The sequence below is a fragment of the Taeniopygia guttata genome, chromosome 2, assembly GCF_048771995.1.
Source record: "Taeniopygia guttata chromosome 2, bTaeGut7.mat, whole genome shotgun sequence".
NCBI classification, from domain to species: Eukaryota; Metazoa; Chordata; class Aves; order Passeriformes; family Estrildidae; genus Taeniopygia; species Taeniopygia guttata.
The window spans coordinates 117,218,735-117,244,404 of record NC_133026.1 but is presented as its reverse complement, the minus strand read 5'-3'; the positions used below and the strand labels follow the sequence as shown (position 1 = coordinate 117,244,404).

Below are 25,670 nucleotides of genomic sequence, written 5' to 3'. Positions count from 1 at the left end.
GACCTTTTTGAATGAAACATAAGCCAAACCCGCAGCTATTTGCAAAATGACAACTAACATCAGACTGATGATGCCTTCTGTGATACGTTTGTAAAAAATGAACTTGGTTTAAAGATCATCAACTGCATTTTAAGTTTTGCTACTTGTTACAAGCATATGTTAATATGTAATTTTAATGAAAGTTAAGATTAATAATTTTAGAAATAGGTATATGGAGTATTTCAACATAGTATTTATGAAGAGCCTGTGATTTTTTATAATTGTGCAAACTTGCTATCCTTTGCTCTGACAGGACCCAGAAGAGCTTGTCTAAGTGTAAAATAGGAGTAATTTTATTTTAAGAGACCCTTCCTGGAAAGGGGTCTCTGTCTTTTCATACCAGACTGGATTTAGAAAGACTGCTTCTAATCCCATCTCTTAATGCACATGGAAGTGTCTGTCATTGGACTTGAACTGAAATAAGAACAAATGTTTTTTCCATGATGGCTAGAAATGCCTTCTACAAATCCACACTGAACTTTATTTAACATTCCTGCAGCTTTAGCCTTTCATGTGAGAGCCAAGAGCCCAAATATGCTAGGCCCAGGACCCAGAGCCCACGGCCACTAAGAGCCCCTGGAGCCCAGAACCCTGCTGGGAAAGGGGCCAGGCAGCCTCCAACTGCTCCAATTCACAGATCTGCTCCCAGCACTGTTCTGTACACGGACAGACTCAAACAGGCCTCAGGTAATGTCCAAGAGCCCTGCCCAGCCTCCATGGGTGGCCTTCGTTTGAGCACTTGAGGTGTTTTTCTGTGGGCAGTGGCATTGTGTGTAATTTCAAGGAAAAAGATACAAATTAAGGTACAGTGTAAGATATTTGATGGTAGCTTTGTGATTTTCTTGCACAAATGACATTTCTATTGCAGTAATTTTACATCACTGCTAAAGCTCACCTCATTTTTGGTGCTGGATACCCCAGTTCAGATGAGCAATGTCTGGTGTGGATAATTCTCATGCTTTAGCCTGGTTTAATAGGTCAAGTGACATCTTGAATTTTACAAGTTAATGATTTAACTGGACTGCCAGCAGAACTGAGCATACCAGGGGATGGAGAGGCTGTTGAACAAGTCCCTTCCTGCTATTGTTGTGGTGAGGCATAAACTCTTCACTAGTTCCTGAGAAACATTTTTTGTTTGTTAAACCAGCATGCACCTGAATGAACAGTGTGGGGCTGTTTCACACCCACCCCCTTACTGTTACTCCTGCTGCACAGCAAGGTAAGCAAACCAGCCTTGGAGGAGATGCAAGGAGGATCACTACAAGGAGGTTAGTCACTGTAACAGAATGGAAACTTCCATTTTTGTGGCTGCTGTCATTTGTAGAATATCACAAATCAAATATGCCATCTTTATTTTATCTGCTTTTAATTTTATATAGTGGCAATAGAGCATAAAATACAAAACTTAAAACCAAAGTTAACTTTCACAAAGGTGTTTTAAAGGCACTTTAAAGAACTGAAGGATTATGAATGACTAATCAGCAGGACTGATGGCAGACCACTTTGGAAGGAAGTTACGTTGTGTACGTATTAACGCCACCTCAAGTTCCACACCAGAAAACAAAGCTCCTCCACACGTACAACCTACATTCCAGTTATAAGCAGCAAAGCTTCCCCATCTTCAGTAACCTTGTCAGAGCCATTCAGTTGTCTTTATTAAAAAAGCACTGCTTTTGTCTTTTCCTAGGAAACAGAAGCTCCCAGAGGCAGTTGTACTTGTCCCAGTAGCTGGGATCAGCTTAAAGCACCAAAAATACCCAAGCTCAGCTTTTTCAATGCTCATCCATGGTCAGAGCAAACCATGGCTTTGTTTCAGTGTGCACCTCAACCGCAACTCTTGGTTCCTGCACAGCTTTTTTCACCCTGACTTGTACTTTCAGCTTGAGCCTTTCTACACCTGTGGCTGGAGACATGAGCTCAGGTGGTTGGTACAGGTGTGGCAGGAAACAGCTGCTGCATCAGATGGGCTTCCCCTGGAAAATGGGTTATGGGCAACAGCTTATCCCATCTCTTCCCTGCAGATGGGGCCACAAGGGCTTGTGCAAGCCCCAGCTGCCCAGAAACATACCCAGGGAGCCAAGCTGAGGTGTCCCAGAGCATCTCCTGGAGCAGCAGAGATGAGCGGCTTTTTGGCACCTTGCACCCCACAGTACTTTGTACCTTTGTTTTCTTCAGCACTTTATGCTAATTAACACATACTCTTTGTTATTTTAATCTGCTATTTACTGACTATTTCAAATTCCCTTGACTACCTTTTGACAGAGGCTCCCACAGCAGGATTTTACTCTTTGTAACAGCCACAGGATGATTGGAGCAGGTTGCACACTCTTACCCTTGCAAGCTGAGGTGAAACAGAAAAAATCCTGCACAAAAATTTACTACTATGTAAAATTTAGGTTTTGTTTTTTTTTTGGTTTTTTTTTTTTTTTTAAAATTTAGGACCTCTGCAGCAGGTTCAAGTTTTTACTTTGTTTCAGTAAGAAGCAGAGTGCCTCCAGGTTTTCTTTGGGCTAAAAATTTGCTACTGTTAAGTTTAAAAGAAAGACTTCAACATGAAGATTTCAGTATAAAATTACACATTGTAGTGCAAATTATAGGTAGAACTCACATAAAACTGATATTAACTTAAGGGTGTATCATCATCATTAATAACAGATGTTTAAGCTGGTCAGTTTTGCACAAAAAATGTTGTATGTATAACTTAGTGTTAATGAACTAAATCCATCACAGAAATCTGAGTGGAAAGCCAAGCTTGAATACAAAATTAATACCTGAGTATAATGGTCCAATTTATTTCCCTTGATAAATTGCCTACATACAAACATGTTTAGTGCCTTGTTTCTGCACTTCACATTAGATCTTTCTGTGCTGTAAGAGAAGAGACCTCTCAGTACTAGTACTATTTGCAACGTAAAATATTTCATACAAAGCAGCTTAACAGTCTTTCGCAGAATAATTTTTAACACTAAGATTTTTCAATTAAAGTCTTCATTTTTCCTGTAGACTTCAGCATGTGTGGTCCGAACTGGAAAGAAAACCAGAAACATGTTCAGATTGCTTTCAAGAGACCCCTTGTTCAACTACTACCTATCCAAGTAGTAAAAGCAGAACTTGGGCAGAAATAATCCCTGCTTCTCTGCATGTGGATGTCACAAAGTAAAGGCTAACTTGTGTTATCAACAGCTGACATTGCTCAGAGGAGGCAGCCATGGACTTGCTGGAGTAGGGCTGGAGCCACCACCGCAGTAAAATAAGGAGATAGACAGTTATCCTTACACCTGCTGCTCCAGCAGCACTTTAACAGTGCTTCTGCTCTTACTCTACCCTGCGTTTCTGTGCAAGTCGTTTTCAAAACTGTCATACAACGACACCATACAATTCTGATCTAACAAAGTTAGATAATAGTAATTGATGGACAGATTTTATTAACTCATTATGGATCAACATTCTATTATTTAATGAAAATCTTCAATTTTCTTAGCTCTTGAGGACTTGATGATCCTTTAACTCAGAAAGTGGACCGTAAATTTCAAAAACAGAAAATCATTAAAAAACCCTGTATGAATAAACATTGCCAACTCATGTTCTCCTTAATGCACCAGAAATGCTCAGGAAATGTGATTAATTCCTGGGAGACATCTAGCCTTTTAGTTGAGAAGAACAGCCTGAACATTACAGAAATAAACTAGTAGAGGCCAAAAGGCAAGTAGGTCAACATTAATTAGCTGAAGTACTCAAAAGTCCTGAGATTTGTGGCAGCGAATTGTTATTTTCCTTAAATTAATTCAGAGCAGAACCAACTTTTGGACTTTAATCTGCATTTTTTTAATTGCACAAATTAAAAAAAACCCTCTTTACTCTTCCTCTCTGGTTCCGTAGCACAAGGCTTCAAGGATTGCTGACAAACACAACTGCTCTATACCAGGCTGGTTTTTAAGCGTACATTGATAGAGACTTGTATTTTGAATGTTCACTGCTTAAAAACCAAATTCAAATCCACCTGAAATATACTAGAAGCCATTAATAACTTGTGCCAGGAGGTGGACTTCAAATACAATTTAACATTCTCACACTAAAAAGAAACTGCTTTCATATACTCAGCATTTCCAATTATTAGAAGAAAGTCCCTATACCAAAGAACCAAGATCCAGCAGGAATTCTTAACAATTTATATTCCAAATTCCTAGGAATGTCTGATATGTTTCAGGATCTTGCTTCAAAGTTTCACCTGCACCAGCTGAATGGTTAAGGTTGGTAGTAAGAGGCAAACTCAGTTCAGACTGGATTTGATGTGAGCCCTTAGCAATGGTTTTCTGAGTATCAGATGCTGTGGTAAGAGAAAACATTTTTGTTGTAAAAAAAATAACAAAACTGTAACAGGACTTTTTAAAGCTAGGGCCAAGACAGTACACAATCTTAAGACTTGTCAGCAAAAGCATTTGGTTGCCAAAAGTCCTGGTGTATCAGCAGTACTTCACAGGGTTTTGTGGCCCTAATAAGATGCTACCTTGTGTAACACCTACGTATGTTAGCAGAAAGATGTAGGTTGCCTTGCACAACTATAGTCCAAGGATGTATTCCAAGTATTGAATCACAATACTCACCAGCACCACCTCAGTCTGTGTCTTTGTTTCAGCCTTTGGAATCACTTTTTCTGTTTCACTTTGGCTATCATTTCGGTATCGATAAGCAAATTTCTTTTTGAGAGCTTCTGCTATTAATGTTGCAGGATCTGCAGGCTGAGACACTTTAGATTTTGTACCTTCTGAGGATCTAGAAAAGAAAATGGCATCAGCATCTGTCTCACCCTGAAATAGTTTTGAGTCATAAAAACAAATCATTAACACCAATCTTGGTACACTGACATTTATTACCTTTTCACTGAGCGTAGTTTCACGCTGTTCATGTCTTTGAGGATTTCCAGCATGTTTGGTACTTCAGGCTTCTTTGGCCCGTTTTCCACCACATTCTGGCCAGCGTTCATTTTTTGGTTTTTCCTCTCTTTAATGAGATCAATTGCAGACTTACTTTGATGCAGACTTGAGGGAGGGGGTGGAGGCAGAGGAGGAGGAGGTGGTGGCGGTGGTGGAGGTGGAGCAGGGACAGCAGCTGAAGCAAGTGGACTAGACCCAACTACAAATAAAACATGCATTACAAGTCAGTTTACTTTAACTCCCCTTCACATGTCACAAATGCTCAGGTAAGAAAAGCACTGTAGCAACTTCAATTGTGTCCCCTCTGCCACCTTTAGATTATAACTTCTTCATTCCTAAACCACCTAAGCAAGTTCAGCTAAAAAGCCACATGAAAACCCTTCTTGAAAAGTTAGAAGTGTCCTTTGAAATTCCAGTCCTAATTCTAGGTGCATTTATGTTTTTACTGCAGTGGGACAGAAGCCACATCATCTTCTAGTTCTGCTTCATGTTCTGCCCCTATTGTTACCAGTATTTCCCTTTCTTCTCAGAGGCAGCTACTTAGCTGGAAGTTACAATCTGACACAGAAGCAGTGCTTCTCCCTACTTATCACAAAAAAGAAACTACCATACAAGATTTTTCAATGTAATTTTCAGAGTTCAATCAGCGCTAAAATTGAAGCTTATTCCAGCTGTCTGAGGTTAAGTATTTTTAGGCCAGCTACTCATCTGTCTCTATTCATAGAGATTCTCACAATAATCTTGATTTTGAGTTCCATGTATACTTTAGGTAAAAATTTGTTATAAATACAGTAACAGTAATAACCTGACAAATAAATGAATAAACCTCTGTTTAATTGCACCTTTTAAAAGACTGAGAAAAATCAGATCAAACCAGAGTTTTGAGGCTTGGAGTATAAAGTGTATAAAGATATTTATAGAAATAAAACAGAAGAGTCTACTCCGTGTACCTGTAGGCAAACACACAGCGTCATTACCAGGTTCTACCACAAGAGGGAGATAAAGATGATAAAATAAAAATTTAATTTCCCTAATAAATAGAGGTAAAGGGGGGAAAAATGTTTATAGTTATTTCACATGCCCCCACCCTCCCCCCATAATTAAAATTCAAGAGTGAAACCAGGTGATCCTTAAAACTATTTCATAGTTTTGAATATGAACAGTTCAGGAACAATGAAGTAACTCCTATCAGTTAACAGCTAAAGGAGCATCTGAAAAATCAGAATATGATTTTATACACAAACATAGGCAAAGCTGTACTTGTTAAGTGACCTTAGGAAAGAGTGACAATCAAATGCCTGTCATCTGCAGCCAGCAAGGGCCGTCTCCTGCTAATCTTTGAAGACTTAAAACTGAAAGGAGTCAGAGGTGATGGAAAGAGGAGAAAGAAATTCAGGGAAAGAATTATTCTGTTTACTACCAGAAACAGTGCACCACTTTTGGTTCCATATGGACAATGTGTCTGGTCCCAGAGATGATTGCAGTAAACAATTAATTGCTTTTTCTGTTACTTTAGATGTATATTACATATTCCAAAAGCATAATTAGCATCTTGTATGAATACTTAATGACATCAGAGAGCCTATTTCCTTACTGAATGGAAAGACTTCAGTGTCAGTAATTAAGTTACATTCTTTTAGTTTGGTTTAAGCCATCATGTTTATCATGAGCTTTGCTCTGAAAGCTGTTTAATACTTCTTTACTCATTCACAGATTCAGAGCTCTGGCAGATTTACAGACAAACATGATGGCTTTAGAAATACTAAAAAATACAGAAAATCTGGCAAGTCACTCATCTTCAAGACCTATTCTGTACCCCTTGGTTACTGTGCCAAACTAACCAAAACAATATGGAGAAGTGTTTGGTGCTGCAGTATCTCACAAAAAAGAATGAGCACAGTAGTAATTATAAAAGGGACACATTAATTAAGTGATTTTTACTAAGAGTACAGCAAATTTAATACCTGTTGTCAAGTTCTGCTGTTCTTGCAAAGTTACAATTTTGGCTATTTGTGCTCTTAAAGAGGCTAGTTCATTTTCTAGGGCACTGATCTTCTGCAGCGCTTCTTCGTTTGCCATCACTGCGCTCCTGGGCACTGGTTCCTCTCCCGAGGGGCTTTGCAAGGACGTTTGTCTGTGTGGGGACTTCCTGGAATGATGTGCTTCGCCTGGAAGAGGCTGGGTTGTTTTTGTCCAAACTTCTGACCTGTAACAAAAATATCACAACATATTTTATAGGCTTTGAAATAGACAATGACTAAAGCAATGTTATCTACAAATAAGGGTTACAAGTTGAAGACTTGACTTTTTATACAATTGTTTTTATACAAGTCAACTTCCATCAAGACATTAAATAGTTTGTGGTAAATAAGAGCTTCACATCCTTTCTCTCTGCATCATGAGCTGTGTTTCTTCTCTTCCCCCAGACAGTGTTTTGTAGAATCCTTGGTTTCAGCAAAAAAAAAAATTAATACATTTCCTTTTATCCCAATCTATTTCTCTGCAAACCTATTGTGTATTTAATTTGAATTAAGATTTTTCTTCCCTTAAATGCTACCATTTTTCCCCATAGACAGCAAATACCAATTTGCAGTTGATTCCTTTGAAGAAAGAAGAGTCTATTGGCTCCACAGGATATTTTTTGTACTGTTTTGATTTCTGAATTTAAAAAAAAAAAATTAAAGAAAATTCTCCAATTTTAGCAGCATTGGGAAATATGGAGTGCTTGGAACAGCTCAGTGATGCAGAGACTCCTTGTCAGTTGATGGGAATGGGTCTCCTATTTAGTTTTCTAACACAATAATTAGAACTACAGAGAAGAAAATTTCCTTACAGCTTTAAAGAGTCCATAACCTTCCCTCTGCTTCTCACAAGAAAATGTAACTCTTTTGCCTTCCCTTAATACCCACCAAAGCTCAAGCCTTGTTAAACACTGAGGCATTATTGAGCATCTGCTCAAACAAGTCCAATAAGCCCTTACAAAGACACTAGCATTTTGAAACTGTTTATCTCAAGAATCTGAGGAACCTGATCCAGTTAAAGACATCCCTGCTCATTGCAGGGGCTTTTAAAGGTCCCTTCCAATGCAAGCTGTTCTATGATTCTGTAAGTAGAATTTATATGGATTGATGACAACACATTATCATAAACTTCAAAACACAAAATGTGGCCACCTACTTTATTCCTCAATCCATCCTGATGTCAATCCCCAAACTTCTCGGGCATGCCAGGATTCCATTGTTTATTCAAACAGGAGAGTGAGAATAGGGCCTGGTAAAAGGACTTTTTGAAATGGGTAGAATGGCTCCTGGCTAACCCAGCCCAAATGCCCCACCACTCTGGATGAGTGGATTAAGCTACTGTGGGTGCTCATCATGTTAGATCTGCAGTTGTGCTAGAACTAAAGCAAGAGCCAAGATTTAAGGCTAGAACAAGCCCTGTGCTCTGACCACATCAAACCAAGATTAGATACATGTTTAAGTCTTCTGTGACATGGACAAAAACCATCAGCACAACTTGCAGAAATTTGGTCAAGGACAACTGAATATTATCATGGAGGATGACATTTAGGTGGTGTTATCTAGAAAGGAATAGAGAGCAACTCAAGCTGAGAACAGGATACCTCCTATAGCAGCCACCTCCCTGCTCTCCCTAAGTAAAGTGGAAGGAGCCAGTGATCGCTTCACTCCTTAAAACCTGCTTTCCAGAAATTCTTTAAAGGAGCAGAATAGCTAAACAACAAAGGTTATTTTCTTCTCAGAGCAGTAATAAAGTTTTAAGGAGATGTCTTGATTGGAAACTAACACTATGGAAAACTATTTATGCCTGAGTTGTCATTACTACTCTGACTAGCGGTAGAGGAAAAATGATTTGTCCTTTAGTTGCTTCCTCTATAAAACTGTATTCACAGAAAAAAAAAAAAACTATGTATGTAAGACTGTTTACTAAATTTTACAGTGGATAAATATTTAACAGTAACACCTATGTGATCCTGTCGAAACAGAGACTTTCAAATGCCTGGAAAACACCTAATGCATACCAGCTCCACTACTAATACCGTGCACAGACATAATAAACTGTGCACACTGAAATAGTCATATCTGCTAAGTAATTCACTTCCTGTGCTCCATCATAAGCTGTTTGCCTTAAGGTCACTATGTATCTGCAGGATTATTTTAGTCCCATCCCACATCCATCTGTCCCTGCTCCCCCCTTCCCATGCAGACATTTCAGGAAATATGCAGTCCTACATCTTTCGTAATAGGTTCTTTGAAGCACCAAAGAGCCATTCTCCCTGTTGTCTCCATTAAATGTAATAGCTTTACAGTTCAGTCCTTAAATGAAATACTTCTGTGCAAACAAAAGTAGTATCGGACAGTTAATTTCCTTTGTATCAAACAGACTTCAGGAACAGTGCTTCCCAAGCAAGTGCTGATTTCTGTGACTCCCCTCCGAGTTTGTGAAATTATCGTGGTGGTGCCAGAATGTTTGTTATGCAAAGCTTCACTGTAGCAAGTCATGTTGGAGGGCATCTAGGGCATTACTAACCTATTTTCAAACCTATGCTTTTAAATTAAGAACAGTATCCTCCTGAAATCACTGAAGCCACGATCTGTGCCCTTCTCTGACAGATCAGCTTGTTTATAAGAAAAACCTCCTCTGCACTACAGTACTGTACTTTTGTTTCTGGATAGTCTGAGCAGCAACCTGAGTAGGATAGAGCAGAGAATTTCATCCCTTCAGCCAAATTGTTTCATGTAGTGACAGTGCTGTGCAGAACCCTTGCTCCAACACAGCAATACCTATCCCATCATTCTGGACACAGGTGCTCACATGCTTTCCTGCCAGATTTTGTTATGAAGATTAAAGATGTGAAACACAAACTAATTTTTTTCATTGTACTTAGCAGTCTGCAGAGCCTTAACCAGAAAGGTGAAAAACAACGTGCCAATTACTGGATTGCCAGAATGACCATTGCTGCTAATGAGGAAGCTGTACAGTTCACTGCCCCATGGTAATGACAATCTCAGGAGAACTGGAGAATCACTGTTAGCAATTTTGCCATAGCACAGTAGACATTTTTCCTTGCTTGAAGCTATTGTGTGCAGTTCTTTGCAATACATAAATAAATAAAATCCATAGTCTTCATTGTATAATGTCAATCTGCTGTATGTTTTCCAACAAGTCTTGGTTTCATAAACCTATTAATCTAACTTCTACTACTTCTTTTCCAGACCCTACCTCTGTTTTTTCTCCCAGCATTCAAGTGCTCTCTATTTGTAATGCACAACACAGTCTCAGTGGAGAGAAGTGAGGTTTCTTCCTCTCAGAGAGAGGTTCCTTCTTCTCAGAGAGAAGATTCTAGAAACATACCTGAGCCTTGTAGAGACTTCACTTTCTTCTTCAGCAATCCATCCCACATCAGCAAAGGAGGCCACTGCATCTTCTCTGAGTTGAGCAGGAGTGTTTCCTTCCGTGACATGAGAAATAAGCTAAATTTTAAAGTAAGATTGAAAGGTTTTAGAGTCAATATTTTCACCCCAAGTCACATTTATGTTACCAAATACTTCTACTGAGGCTACATGTAACTATTAACACATACATGCACCAAACACATCTGTAGACTTTAAACACTTATTTCTGTCTTGTGCTCAGTCCAGAATAATTTCACTGACCTCAAACTATTCAATCCATTCTGCTGAACACTTCACAAAAGGTCATGGCTAACTGCATACACCATCACATGATGCTAATGAATACTAAAAATCCAATGCAAATTGTTACCTTTAATATAAACAAACATCAACATTCTCACACAGTTTTCTATACTAACTCAAATAGTATGCTTTTAAATTCTATTCATGACCAGTAGTTAAAAAAGACATTAAGGCTGCCAATACTTTTTAAGTATCTTGCTCTAATTTAGTATTTTTCTTAAAGTGAAATTCTGCCGAAGTTTCCCTTTCCCTACAACTTCTGTATAAGAAGTATGTACATTGCACAGGGGGAAAATCAAACAAGCAAAGCAACCCCAAAACCAGGCAAAAAGCCAATTCTACCAGCTCAGTAATCACAAAGGCTTTGAGGGAGAGGTAGGATGCAATCATAACATTATACATTATGTGCTAACAATCTTATTTACAACATGCCAAACAAATGGACCATTTTCCAGCATGGTTCTGGCCATTAGCTTTACAGCTGTTTGAAGCCAAAGGTGAGCAAAGCTTCAGAGACTGGAACCTTTCTTCAATTTCCAGTTAAGTGACCTGAATGGTGATTTGAAAAATTGTTTTGACCATCAATACTCACTCCACAGTCACAACTCAATAAAATGGTTTCAAATCTATTTTGAAATACTGCCTGCTTCCCCAGGTCAGATGAGGGCACGTGTTCAGAGTCATGAGCAGCCTGGGATCAGTATCTCGGCAGATAAAAGCTACTGAAACAACTTTCAGTAATATGTTCTGCTCGGTCTTTCACCTTGAGTTCCGTATTGACAATGCATATATGCCCCAGCTTTTCCTTGTATTCCATGGAATCACAGACTCGTTATGGTGGGAAAAGCCCTCTAAGATCACAGTTGCCCTTTAAGCCCTCTAAGATCAGTTGAGTCCAGCTGTTAATCCAACACTACAAAAAAACCCAACTGCAAACGAGTTGTTGCAGCTGCTCAAGTGCTGCCTGCAGACAGCAGTGGCCAAGAAGCTGGGAATACTGACAGAGATGGTGGCAGTAGGAGCCAGTCCGCAAGGGCAGCCTGCACCCACACCATTAGCATCTTGGTCAGTTTTCAAGGCAACCCCGCTCTGTAAGAGCAAACTACTATGAAATGTTTGCATTAATCTGCATTTGTAGACCTATCACAGCAGGACTGCAGCCTGGATGAGGTGAGACCATTTCAGAAAAACATCTACACATATTTTCGTAGTAGCCTCTTATACAGAAGTCTCAGGAGAGAGAAGTTGTGGGCTTGGGGTTTTTCTCCCTGGGAGTTGCTGCAAACAGCCTTAGAAATTGAGATTAGTTGCCTTCACCTCACACTCTCACTTGTATGAGAGTCTTTATCACAGCTCCCAGGAGTGCATATTGGCACCATCAGATCATTTGGAAACAACAGGGTTTTTTCCAGGTAGCATCAGCACAGATGGTAATATGTTTATCACATTAACAGTTGTGCCTAATACCATTACAGTCTGCCTCTCTTTAAAGCAGTCTAGAGAATACTATATTGCATGTTAGGATTTTTGCTGTTTGAGGTTTCCTTGACATTTTTCTTTTTAAAAATTAATAGAATTTTTCGGGACCACAGCGTTTGTATTAATGTTAATGGCAATTTTAAAAATCCATAATACATTAGCCACTTTTTGCAGGTGATACAGATTTTTCTGGAAGTAATATTACCATTAAAAGATTGAAGCCACTTTTATATAAAGGAACTACACACACTTGAATCAAAAATAATTTTCTAAATCAACAGTAAAGAATATATTTACCAGTGCCAGAATTCCTGCATAGATAAATAACTTCCAATCCAAGATTTAGTAGTCCGCCTTCTGTTATATTGTGATACAAGTTTCTTCTTAATTTTAATTCATATTTATGTGTAAACAGAATCTGCTTGTTACCCTATATACAGATGTTTCTTTTCTTTATCCCTAAAAACAACAAATCCTTCCTCAGCAGTGGAATTTGAATTTCAAGTTAATGCAAGATTTTTACTTTAATTCAAAGGTAAAAAGTCAATACCCATCTCTCAAAACCTTCACCTGCCTATGAACACCTCTGTGACTACCCTGTTCCTCTGGTCAATTCCAGCAGAAAAAAACCTGAACAACTGCTCTGCCAGCACCTAAAATGGAGAACAAGGTACTGAAAACAGAGGCCGAGTTCTACTGGATGGCAAGAACTGAATGAATCAATGCCATAGCCTGCTTTTCTTTCTCTGGATATTGTGTAGGTGCTTCCCCCACTTCTTCCTTCGCAGGCTTTTTGCCTATCTTAGTGTGCATGCCTGCTGCACACAGAGACACGCCTCCTGAGGGCTGCAGGAAATCCCACCGTGGACTTCTGAAGACTACAGACACTGTACTGCTCTGGCACCGCGAGCCGGAAGGGACACATAAAAGCACATAAAAACCATCGAGCCCAACCCAAAGAAAAAGCCAATCCGGCAGTGTTTCCGCCCGGTTTCGAACCGGGGACCTTTCGCGTGTTAGGCGAACGTGATAACCACTACACTACGGAAACGCCGCTCACCAGGGCGGCACGGCAGGCTCCCTGCTCTTTTGTTTGCCACAAAAAGTGCGAGGCACAGCACGCATTTTATACAACTCACAACAGAATAAACACCTCTCGTTTCAAATTACTAATACAGTTATGTATTAAACATTTGGAAACACTTCAAATAAGACAAACTTGCTGCGATTTTCCAAATTAGCCAGGTAAATTCAGATGTTTGTTATGTGCACACCAATTTGTAAGGAAACTTCCACTGAGTTATCTGGCATCCATCAGACAGAGACGAGAAGCGTGGGACTAAAACAGAGATGCCGTAGATGAAGGATGCTATCTTGAGAGACACTACTGTAAGTTTGGTTGAATCTACCTAGGCTATACTGGTAAGTTTAATTTTACTTTCTCCTAAAGACCACATATAAATCTAAAAAATATGATCTATAAAAGATCGATATGACTATTTTCATTTGTTCATGCCATATAGAGTGTATAAAGTACGTAAGCTCTGCCACCTCTTACTGAATATGTAAGCTGCATTTTAGTATTTAGCGGCTAATTTAAATGTTGACTATGGCAATATTTACAGTCAGTAGACTCCAAACATCAGCATGTTTGGCTACTTTTTTTTCAGACTAGCTGACCAAAAGCATGCTAGAAGGTAAGTATAAACATTACAGAGATACTCTTTTCAATGAGTCTTATCCATTTATCGTAAGGAAAATGCAGACCCATGAAAAGCCTGATGCTCTGGGGTTAGAAACATTGAGTCCATGCATGCACCCTCAGATGATGCAAGATTTGATTTGTTTTTTTAAATAGAATAACTTACAGCAAGGTTCAGTTCATGGTCCTTTCATAATAGAGCTAAAGCTGGCAAGAAAGAAAGACAAAGAGACAGCTATAGGAAAGTGTCAGTTGCAACAGCATGGAAATGATCAAGATCAGTACTGAACTTCAGTATAGAATCTTAATGCTGAGATAAAGACACAAAGAGCAGATGTTAGCATCACACTTAACATGTTCAGCAGCTTATATATTAAAATACTTTAGAGTTTGCACAAACCATATACATTTTAATGTGTTTCAAGGCACAAATTTTGGAATTTAATTCCTAATGAAATCAACTTTATTACAATTTATTCCTAATTAAATCATCATTATTATTATAGGTTATTTATAAACAATTTTTTCCTAATAAAATCAACTCTCACAACTGTACTTCTGTTTTCAGAATCCTTTACTTTCATCTCATAGAAGGTGAATGCTTAAACTTAGTGTACACATAAAGCTGAATTAGTGTCTCTTTAGGAGGACTAAAAAGGCAAATATTATATTTATTTTAACAGAATCCAGATGAAACATATTTATGTACTTATTTTTTGCTTAAATACTAAAAATAATCAGGAACAGATTCCCCAGATATATCTTGCCATTCCTTGCTTTTATGTACCATATTGAGAGAAGTCAGTATGAGGCTAACTATCTGCAAACAAGCACCATCTTCCCTTGTATGGCCTTTACAGCACAGAAAATCAGACACATAGGAGGACTTCACTACCGTTTAAATCTGAGGCACAGGGAGCCTTCCTGCTGGCAAAACATCTACTAATTACATATTCAAAAGTTTAGTCTAGCATGCTGTTTGTTGTCCTCACCTGCACAAAACTCCACATTCCTTTACCTTTTTTTTCGTCAAGCCACTAGAAATGTGAGATAGCTGCCTCAGCTTTCTCAATGTAATTTTTTAAAGAGAGGCAAAATGTTAGCATGGCTTTTACTAATAAGGCTTCTATGGTAATCTGAACTATCTGGTTTTGCTACTGTAATTTCAAGTCTAAGTATTGTTCATACATTTCATTTATTATAAAGAAATTAATTTAAACATTGCAAAATTTAGCAGTGTGAAAATTACTATATCTTAAGTGTAGCAGCTGATTCCCTCCATTCATCTTTACACTCCCCACCCTTGCTCAGCCCACGAAACATTCCTCTCTCAGCTTGAATTTCAAACACTAAATTTCTCCAATTCTATACCCACCCCCTACCCCTAACACCAGAGTTGAAGAGATTATGTGTAACAGCTTCCACTTTCCCATCTGTTCCTGAAAGACTCATTATAGAAAGCATGGGTTTTCTCTTCCTTAAGCTTTTACACTTGCTCTTTACCCTACCCTTTCACCTACACAGTGTTAGCCTTGTATTTTAAACAAAAGCAAACAGGGCACTCATGTTATCTTGTTACTAATTTTTTGATTTCTGATAAAGTTGTTTATTTTCCAAAGTATTTTTAATACTGTTCATCTTTATGCGCCTCTTAAGCCTAGCTTATAAATACTGTTTATATAAATAAAGTTTCAATAATTTTTCTCTTTTATGATTATTTTTTCAATGTTCTTATTTATAAAAAAATCTGACTTTGGAAGCAGAGAGAACTTAAGTAAGCTAATTTTCCTGTATCTAGTTTATCATATTCTACTTTTACAAACCTTCTAGTCATGAGCAAATCCCTTTAGCAGTATAGTGAGAAACAGATTGTAAATTGCTGACAACACCTACCTGAAAGTGAACTCTTGGACACTGTATAAGAGAGAGGTTGGTACCAATTTTTCTTACAATACTTCGAGATGAACCATAAGGCTTGCTTGACCAAAGCACCTGCATGGGAAAAATAAAGCAGCCAGCGGTTAAGGGAACTGAGTTTTGTACCATATTGTAATAGTTCTCCCTTATTCTTCCACACCATGCTTATGCTAAACATATTTAGTAATTCCTTTCATGACGGAGTAGGATCTAATGTTCATATACTGAATTCTGTCCCAGTGAACTCCTTACATTCTATCCCTGAACTGGCACAAACACATTATACATCATCAGTAAAGTACAGCTATGGCTGCCTAAGGCTGAGGCAGCCTTTGTATTAAGTCTAAAGCCAAAACAATAAATCATGTAATGCAGAAGACTTCAGGAGCTAAAAGTATCTTCAAAAACACAACATTCAAATTTTCAAGACAATAAAGAACCTACATTCAGTGAGACACTTCTTTTTATAGGGTTTCAAGAAAAACCACTCAATCATTAAAAATCCTTGAAGTCACATAGATCTTCATTTCTCAAAATATTTTTTTTCTTTTTTTAATTAAGAGCTCTTCTAAAACAGGAATAGTGTCTACCATTCTTAATGAAAATAAGTATAAGCTACAATAAATATGAAAATGTAACTGTGAAATTAAAGAGCAAAGGAAAGTAAAATGGAGAAAATAAGATAAAATTTTTGTAAGAAAGGAACTTTGTTCCTTGCCCCCCAAAAAAATAGATTCACCTAGAGAAAACTGCCCACAGCAGCTCAACATAGCAGGCTTCATTATAACTGTTTCTACTGCAATTTACATTTTCTCCATGTTGTTTCAACAGGGATTAAATTTGCTTCTTTTTGTTGTATTTAGTATTTACAAAAGCCTTATAAAAGGAAATAAAATGGCAGTTGAATCCTAGGAGAATACTACAAAATGAGCCAGAACAGAAGCAAACACCCCACAGAGAAGTAGGAAAGATTTCAGCACAGGCAAAGGCAACAAAAACAATGCAAACAACAACAAAAAAAAGAGAAGACTCTAACACAGGGTATGTTGTTAGTAAACAATTAGAACATTGTATGGTAATTGTAAAACCTTGGCCAGTGTTTAATTATGGCTGTAAACATGAATTTACTAGTCAGACTTTAGTTTTTAAAAGATCATAGCTTCAAGCAAACTTGATATCCCGGTAGAAGGTTGCCCAACAAAGAAACCAGGAAAAATCCAGGCTATTCTGGATTGGCAATGGCAATATTGCCTGTACGATGACAATAGTGGTGCTGTGGAAGTTGCATAACACACAGCTGAACATTTTAATACACTAAGCAAAGATCACTACTCCTAGATGTTGAAGGTTATATTAAAAATGGAAGTTTATGTTCCATTATATTGATCCCCAGATTATTTCACAAACTTCACATAAACATGCCTATTTCTAATTTCTATCCTTCCTTCCTCTGGCTTTACTGGAATGTGAACATTTTGACAAAATAAATGTGTACTGCACATATGCTATGCCACATCCTCACAACAGAGCTGCAACTTTGCCATGAATCCACTTAGATCTATTTTTTTCCGTTCTGTAAAAATTACATTTTCTTGCTTAATACACTGCTAAGCTGAACACAAATTTTTCAGAGTAGTCTATTGATGCTACATTTTGGTTGCCTCAACCAAGACCTCACATTTTTGTGTATCACCTGTCTGTTTACATGTCTCAGCAGGCAGATCAGTAGCCTTCAATAACAAGTCACTGACAAACAGCACCACAGTAATACAGCCTCATTATTCACAACTGATTCTGATTAAAGCAGAACTGCTGGCAAGAGACTCGAAGTGATGGGACATTAGAACAAATAATGCAAGTCAAAGGTAGACTTAATTGCAGAAGTCTACAACAGCAAGACAGTCTGACTACTACTATTACCAACACAAGTACAATGTATTTAAACAAACAACAAAACTGGTTTAGATACTGCTCAGACCACAGAAAAGTTGTTGACTAGCAGTCAAAAATATTTAGTTTCCAATTGCCCTTGGGGCTCTTCAACGACAGTGGCTTGGTGCACCAAAACACTGAGTGATTCAGTTTTGGTAATACAAGATATGCCATTTCAGAACACTGCCATTTCAGAACACTGCATGCAAACTGTGCCACAAGGGACGCAAATAAAGTCAGTTCTTGCTCAGCTGAGCTGAGGTCTCAGCACTGCTCTAACCAAGTTCACACAACTTTTTGTTGACTTGAAGCACTGGCTGAGCAAGTCTGCAAAATGCTACTTAGTCATACACTCCCACTGCATCACCACTTCACTGTTGTCTAGAACAGCTGACGTTTGGAAATGTAACTGCATTATCACAAGCTTGATACAAGTAGAGAATGGGGAGAAACAGATTAAAAATTAATTTATCTCCCTTATCTATCTTGTTTATTTAGGCTGAAATTGCTGAATTATCAGTGTCATAATGCAACATATTCTTATACTTTGAAAATTCAAAGTAACATGGAATCTCAGATCAAAATTCAAATAAAATCCTAAAATACAGATTCTTGTTGTCAATCTTCATTTACACTGTATAAACAATTTGCTGTCCATAGATTCCCAAGACTGATAAAAGGTTCTACCACAATAATACTGACTAAATACTGCACTTGGCTGTTAAGGATTTCCCCATTCTTAAAACATTAAAATACTTCAAAAACTTACAGGGATTACTGCACTGAGGTCAACATTTGTACTCAAAATAGCTTCCTAGAGGTCAGTGACAGAGCAGCTGATGTGCAGCAGTTCTCTGTCTCTCTCTGCTAAGCATTCAAAGAAAACTCTTTATATAGTCTCCTCCAAGAGGAGAGCTATGCAGGCCTGTTCCTCTGTTTACCCACTAAAGAACACAGCTGCATTGCTCTCATGTACTGTTACACCTCCAGAAGAGGTTAACTACGGCAGAGAAGAGGTAAATGTAGCACAATTATAGCCATCTCAGTTTCATGGGGCTTTTGCATCTCCAAGAAAAGAACAAGAAATATGATTATTTTTTATCACTGTTAAAAATAAGATGGAATTCTCCTTCACTTCAAAACACACCCGGAAGTCCAGCATGAAAAACAGTGTTTACCAAGTAAACAGTTTATTAGAACCAGAATGAACTGCATAGTACTTTTAACACATTTATTGCTCAGTATTTCAGTGTTCAAGTCACAAACCTGATGACTTCTCAGCAATGCAGAATCATCCCAGTATTGAGTGTACCTAAAGTGCTCTTCTAGATAAGCACAAACTAAAACAGACTAAGTGCTTTCTACACCTTATTTTCTGAAAACATAAAGGAAGTTTGAAACACTTACTGATTCCATGTTCAATCCAATTTGTTCAAAAGCCATCCTAATTAAGCGCTTCAGCCAGCAAATCATCAGGACTGGAAAAGGCCTTTCCGAACTTGGATTTAAGCCTTCCAAACCTACACGGTTGCCAAGGTTCCATAGTAGTTCTGAAATGAGACACATCAGAATTTTAGATGCATGCTGTGGAACATGTCAGAAGTAAACTGCTACATTCCTAAAAAAAACAAGCTTTAGAAACAAGACATAATAGATGACACCAATACCTTGTACTGCAAAGCAAAGGTGCTCAGAAGGCATCTACTTACCACTGGTAACAATGACTTTTTAGTAGTGTTATTTTTATAGAATCATAGAATTGTTTCAGTTGGAAGGGAGCTTAAAAGTCATCCAGTTCCAACCCTCCTGCCATCTGCAGGGACACCTTCCACTATCAGGTTGCACAGGGCCCCACCCAGCCTGGCCATGAAAACTTCCAGTAATGGGACATCCACAATTTTTTTGGCAACCTGTTGTGCATCAGCACCCTCATGGTGGTACTTATCTAATCCAAACCTATTCTCTCAGTTTAAAACCACTGCCCCTTGTCCTATTGCTACATGCCCTTGCAAAAAGTCCCTCTAGCTCCCTTGTAGTCCCCTTCAGGTACTGGAAAGAAATCCAAGCTGTTGTGAAGTTAACAATTAAAAAATTGGGAAAATGACTGCTCACTTGAGCTTGGACAGATGATGGCATTCAACAACTCTTTTAAGTGAGCATCAAGCCCTATGGAATGCCTGCAGATGGGGATTAGCACTAAGACTAAAGTGCCATACTCATATCTGAAACTCATTCCTATGCAGGAACAGACTGCAAAATGCTGATCACCTCTCCTGACTCACATTCTCTGACAGCTTTGTTGTTCCTTCCTTTTTCCTACAACTAAGCAGAGAAAGGAAACATGGAAAAATGCCTAATGCAGGAAAATGACATGAAATACTGTAGATGCAGGACATGAAAATATTCAAGCACTTTATAAAATTAGACAGATTTCAAATGTTGTCTATTTATATACACTTCAATTCACTTGACTCAAGATGGTTTTATTGCTCCTCTAGTGAGGATAGTGTACTTTTTTCTTTAACTATATTCTACACCAGTCATAACCTGGACACCACTGAGAAGTGTATGCCACCAAAACCAGGAAAGGAAGCCACAGATTTGGGTTTACATTTCTTTTGAGTAGCAGTCTGGAAACAACACTCTGTTGATCCACCCTGAGCAACGTATCTGCAGTATGAACAACGGTGTTGCTGTTGTCACTATATATACAGACAGGGATGACTAAAGCAATTAGTCAGCAGCAAGGAACTGGTACTTGGGACGTTTGGAAGTCAGGAGATGGAAAAGCTCTGCTGTTTGGAAGTGCCCACAAGCCCTACAGTTAAATCATTATTTCCATTACAGATTTTTTTCAACAGTTTACAGTTCCTTAGTAATAATGTACCTCTTGTGGAAACTTGGCAGAAACAGTACAATCTTACAGTTATCTTTTTTTAGACAGGCTTAGAAAACCAGTTGATATTAGTTTCTCATCATCACAAGATTTTCTTTTATTTGTGACTAAGCTCAGAAGAAACTATTAACCTACAGCAGGAGATTAGAAGGAAAATGGCAACTGTTATAGGAAAAACAATAGGGAAGAATAATGGGCTAGCTACCAAACAGCCATGAACACAAGCTACACTCATTCAAAATAAATAATGGACTTCTTTATGGGATGCTGGAGAAGTATGTTAGAGAAGCATTACCATACACTTGATCTATTGTTCCTTTAGGCATCTGCTATTCTCTTACACAACCCACTGCATGGACCTTGGATTTCATTGTACCTGCGGTGTTCTTAAAACAGGAAGAGCACAATGCTGCACATTGGATTTGGCACTGTAGCATGCAGTGACATAAAAGAGAGGAATGCTCCTTTAAAAGCGGAAGCCTGTTCCAAAGGTGTGATTACACGTGATATACTCCACCTCATTCCAAAGTCCAGACTTGTTCAACAAGCAGTGTGGAAATCAAAGGAAGAAAAAAGAAAGCTGTATCAAGACAAATTCAAATAAAAGCGAAAAAGGTAGGGTATTGCTGAGCAGCTGCAAAGACAGGGTTGGCTGAGAAAGACAACCGATAGAACTAAAAGCAATGACTGTATCCTGATACATTGGTCTTTCAGCCAGCTCATGGTTTAAAATAAGTCAGAGTTACGTTTTCTTCCAGGCAGAGAAGAAAATGTATGATTTTGTTTCTGATTAAATGAGCGGTCTGAGTCTAACAACAAAGATAATTTAGACAGAAGTGAAAAGCGAGTGTTAGAACTTCCTCCAAAGAAATCAGAGCAGGTCTAGAAAGTTTCCATGAATTTAAGAAACTTAAAGGCAAATGGGTAAAAGAACAACAGAAAAACTGACAAGATAACCAATTAAAAGCACAAAACCAGATGTAGAAAAGAAGTAGCACAACATGAGGATGTCAGAACAGTATGAATATGAAGTAGTAAGCTAAAAAAGGCAAGCTACAAAGTGGATTCCATCCTACAGGCATAAAAAAAGGCCTACATGTATTAGCAGTAAGAGGCAAGGAAGACAACCATGATGCAACAGGAAAGAAAGCAGTGTGTGACATGCATAGTCAGTATGTATTCAGTGCTTTCCCCTGACAATGGCAGGTAAAATGGAAAATGCTGACAAGCTATAAGCACCCAGCACAACAATATCTAGTGAATTTCACCTTGCAATGTTCAGAAACTTGTCAAAGCAATTTTTGAAATATTGATAATTAATTTCTGAAACTTGGTCAATGGGACTCAAATTCCCAGGAATAAAAGAATGAATACGATGACACAAAGCACTGGAAATAGTCCAAAACACTTATCCTGCCCTAAAATATTAGGGTGATCCTTCATAATTCCAGGTTCCAAGACTCTGATGACTGAACACAAAAGAGCATTCATTCAACAAAACGACTACTTCAGTAAAACAAATATTTATAGTTCACTTTGTAAGTCATTGTTTCCTCTGTAGTCTAAATACTTAAAGTACTTGAGACTCAGGTCATCAATATCTTGCTCTTTTCAAGGACCTGTCTGTTTTTGCAGAAGAAAGTGACTGAAATCCACCTGTAAGAGCACAGAGTAACACCCAGTTCCTGCATTAGCTTCTTTAGTTTGTGGCACTAAGGAAAACCACCATATTTGAACAACCTCCAGCTGATCTGTTCTCTACAAGAGAAATGCTTCAAAATATATTTTTATATGAGTTTACAGAATTATCTCCAGGAAAACTTCATACTTATTTCTTTCAGACTATCTTGCACTATACCTTTCTTCACAAAACACAAATATTTCACAATTGGTTTATGTGCCAAGAACAGACAGGGTTCATTCCAAAAGAAATTGCTGGACAGCAAGAATGAAATCATTAGCAAATTCTTCTCTCATGGTCTGTATACATGCCATTTTCAGAAGCAGAAGTTACATGTTAATCGCTTTTAGAAACAGAATAATACGTTTTTTAAAATATCGATCTTTGTGGTATTTATCCCCTCCTTGGTGCCACCTACAGTAAAAATAGTTTAATTCCCAAAAAATTTCCATAACTCAATGACTACAATGAAGAGCCCCGAGTGAAAGTAATACTGCCATTAAAAATGGTCCTTCTCCTGTGCCTCAGCAAAACGATTACAAGGATGAGCAGCAGTGATAGACAAGATTACCAAGACATCCAAAGAGCAAAGAATTACATTTCACTGCATAAAGCATGAAGGGGCTGGAATTTCATAGGTTCATTTCAATGAAACCCAGAAATTAGCAATGCTGGAGAACTTTCTTACTGATACGGAAATATGGAGGAATTCCTTGGCTTAGAAATGAGGAGGGCTACGTTTCCAAGCCCCCTAGAGATTGTTTGCCACTACCTTTCCCAACCACTTTTGCAGGCTCTGTTCAATACTCTCATATCAAATATCAAGTCTACAAAGCTGAGAGACAATACCACTTACAGATTACAAAAAGCTCATTAAATAAATATAAAAGCTCTGGAATTTCTACACATAAGGTATAATATCCAGTAATTATGAACAAGAGCCCTTTGTCACGCTTTTTAGTGAGTCCTACACATGAAAAGTTGAAAGAAAATCAGATGCAACTGCTTTCAAATTGAAATTCCTCTATGAATTTTTGGAATGTTGTATTTATCCAAGTCCCCTTCAGAACATGAGCTTTTGCTCTTTAAAGGAAATCTGATATTTTTTTTTTTTTTCTGAAGGTTTCTCTCATTCATTTAGGATCCCTACAAACATAAAAGAGAATGACTTAATGGGATTGATGGAGCAGATTACCCTTAACAAAGAACAAACAAAGATATGAAATCTGAAAAATGAAAGGTATAGTCTCTAAATTCAAAAGACGTAACTTTAAGAAGTATAAAATTTTCAAAGAACCATAGGTTCAAAGGAATACCAGCCACATAAAAAATGAAATGCATAAAGACCAGGCTCCTCCTTATTTTAGCAAGAACTAGGGCAAGCATATCTCCTCAATCTTCTAGACTACCACATGACCCAATCTAATAACATTATGTCCACAAGGAAACATAATTTAAAAAGTAATAAAGGAAGATAAAGCAAAACAAACTCCATTATCACAACAGCCAAATGGGCAGAAGAATCTTTGGATAAAGGCAGAGATTCTGTTCCAAACTGACACAGACCAGCTACAAGCAAAGTAAATATGCATTTGTCAGAGGTTATACAGACAGAAACAGGAGACTGTTTTTTGGTGTGGAAGCTACAAATAATAGAGCACTCCAGTACTAACAAAACCACCTGTTTGGAAAGACATGAAGAGAGAGATAAATGTGAGTCAATACTACAGGGATAATCTAAGCTAGTACTGGTATGAAATTCAAAGCAGAAACTGAAAATCATACATACTTGCAACAGAAATTGCTAAAGCTTTCTTAAAAATATAGCCCCATTGTATTTACCTGAACATGCAAAACCCTATTAATCAGATTTCATTCATGCTATCCTATCTTGACAACTAAGGACAGAGCAAAAAAAAAAAAAACCAAAACAAACCAAAAAACAACAACAACAACAACAACAAAAACCAAACAAAAAAACTATGTTTCTGCACTAGTTTAATCAAAAGCCTTTGCTCAGCAATGATTATACCTGCAGAGTGCACTATGATACCACTGAGAGGTAAGTGAAACCCTTCAACACCCATAGATCACAAGGTATTATATGACAAACAAACACCTGCACTTCCCTGCTGGACAGACAGGCCTCCCCACCAGCTCCTGTGCAGAGTCTTTCTGCTACAGCTTTGAGAGACAACTGCAGGTAAGTCTTACAAACAAAAGGGTGTGTTTGTCTGAAAAAGCATTTAAAATATCCAACTTTCCCCCCAGATATCTCTCTGTGTAACAATGTCAAGTTCCTACACACAGCAATCAAATTGTAGCTAGTGACCCCTACGAAGCAGATTATTTGCATTCAGCAACAAACAATCAGAACTTTTAGACCTGATGTGCAGATAACTGAGCTGAGTCATTTTTATCACCCAGGTAAAAGCCAGTAGAGATCAGAAGATATAATTCCTATTTATTTAATATTTTTAAGTCTTGCCTTCACAAGAGCTGCAGAGCACTCTGAGGACAGCATGTTAATATTAATGAAGTACTGCTGATGCTGTTAGGCAGAGGTCAATGCACTACGATTGATTTCAGCATTCAAACTCTATTCACCCTCAATATTTGGAATTTCAAACAGCTCGTTAAACAAAATGAAAATACGCACCTAACAAGTTACTTATTTATGACCACTAAAGAAGAACCTGAGCAGGGCAGCAGTATCACTAAGGGTGCACAAAGCAAGCAGCGTAAGTTTACAGAAAAGAAAAATAAAACCACCGTAACCATTACGGCTCTTTCCCCCTCTCATTCACCAACTCTCTACTTCAAAGCGTCCTTAAAAAACTTCCCACATTATCTCCACATGATCTTGTATTTACATTATTCCCCGTGACCTGTCACCTTCTCATCACAGTAGGTCCCCTGCACGAACAAAAGCTTCGGCCCAGCACCTCGAGGCGCTTCCACGGTCCTGCCGGCACCTGCCCTGCCCGGGAGAGCGGGGCCGCACCGAGCGGCCTGGACGTGCTTTCAGGCAAGCTTCCCCTCCCGCACCGCCCCTCGCCCGGGATCGGCCGCGCCAAGAGGGGCTGCCCAGGAAGGAAGGGATTGCCCAGGAGGAAGGAACGGACTGCCCAAGGGGAACGGGAGAACCGCGGCCGCCGCCACTACTGCGGCCGCCGCCACCCCCCCCCCCCACCTCCTCACCCGCCGCCGCGGCCGACGCGCTGCCTCACCCGCTGCTCGAGCGGCCGCTCGCGACCCTGCCCCGGCAGCCAATCCGTGGCCGGCTCGGCGCCGCCTCGGCCAATCCGCGGCCGGCTCGGCACCGCCCTGGCCAATCGCGGATCCGGCGGCGGGCGCGGGAGGCGGGACGTGG

General features: G+C 38.7%; 1 protein-coding gene and 1 non-coding gene across 6 annotated transcripts; both read right to left on the bottom strand.

The window, feature by feature from the left end:
• Positions 1–1,388: 1,388 nt before the first annotated feature.
• On the bottom strand, positions 1,389–25,670 carry MTFR1 (mitochondrial fission regulator 1). 5 transcript variants are annotated; one of them, XM_002198749.6, is made up of 8 exons: positions 25,528–25,670; positions 19,128–19,270; positions 15,765–15,863; positions 10,347–10,465; positions 6,938–7,179; positions 4,914–5,172; positions 4,644–4,812; positions 1,389–3,064 (listed from the first exon to the last, which is right to left on the bottom strand). In XM_002198749.6, the coding sequence occupies exons 2-8, from the start codon at positions 19,191–19,193 to the stop codon at positions 3,005–3,007; spliced, it is 1,014 nt and encodes a 337-aa protein (XP_002198785.1). In that variant the 5' UTR covers positions 19,194–19,270; positions 25,528–25,670; the 3' UTR covers positions 1,389–3,004. The 5 variants fall into 5 exon arrangements, with proteins under 5 accessions (XP_002198785.1, XP_012427557.1, XP_030122133.1 ...); XM_012572103.5 differs by having other exon boundaries at positions 25,499–25,654; XM_030266273.4 differs by lacking the exon at positions 25,528–25,670 and adding an exon at positions 25,193–25,488.
• TRNAV-AAC (transfer RNA valine (anticodon AAC)) lies at positions 13,148–13,220 on the bottom strand. The gene has a single exon. It is a non-coding gene; the product is annotated as a tRNA-Val (tRNA).

Excerpts from the sequence above, each read along its gene's own strand:
- MTFR1 (XM_002198749.6), bottom strand. The coding sequence starts at position 19,193 with ATGATTTGCTGGCTGAAGCGCTTAATTAGGATGGCTTTTGAACAAATT. Across the intron at positions 7,180-10,346 it reads GAAGTCTCTACAAGGCTCAG|GTCAGAAGTTTGGACAAAAA; the intron begins GTATGTTTCTAG and ends TTTTTGTTACAG. Across the intron at positions 4,813-4,913 it reads AAACTACGCTCAGTGAAAAG|ATCCTCAGAAGGTACAAAAT; the intron begins GTAATAAATGTC and ends TTTCTTTTCTAG.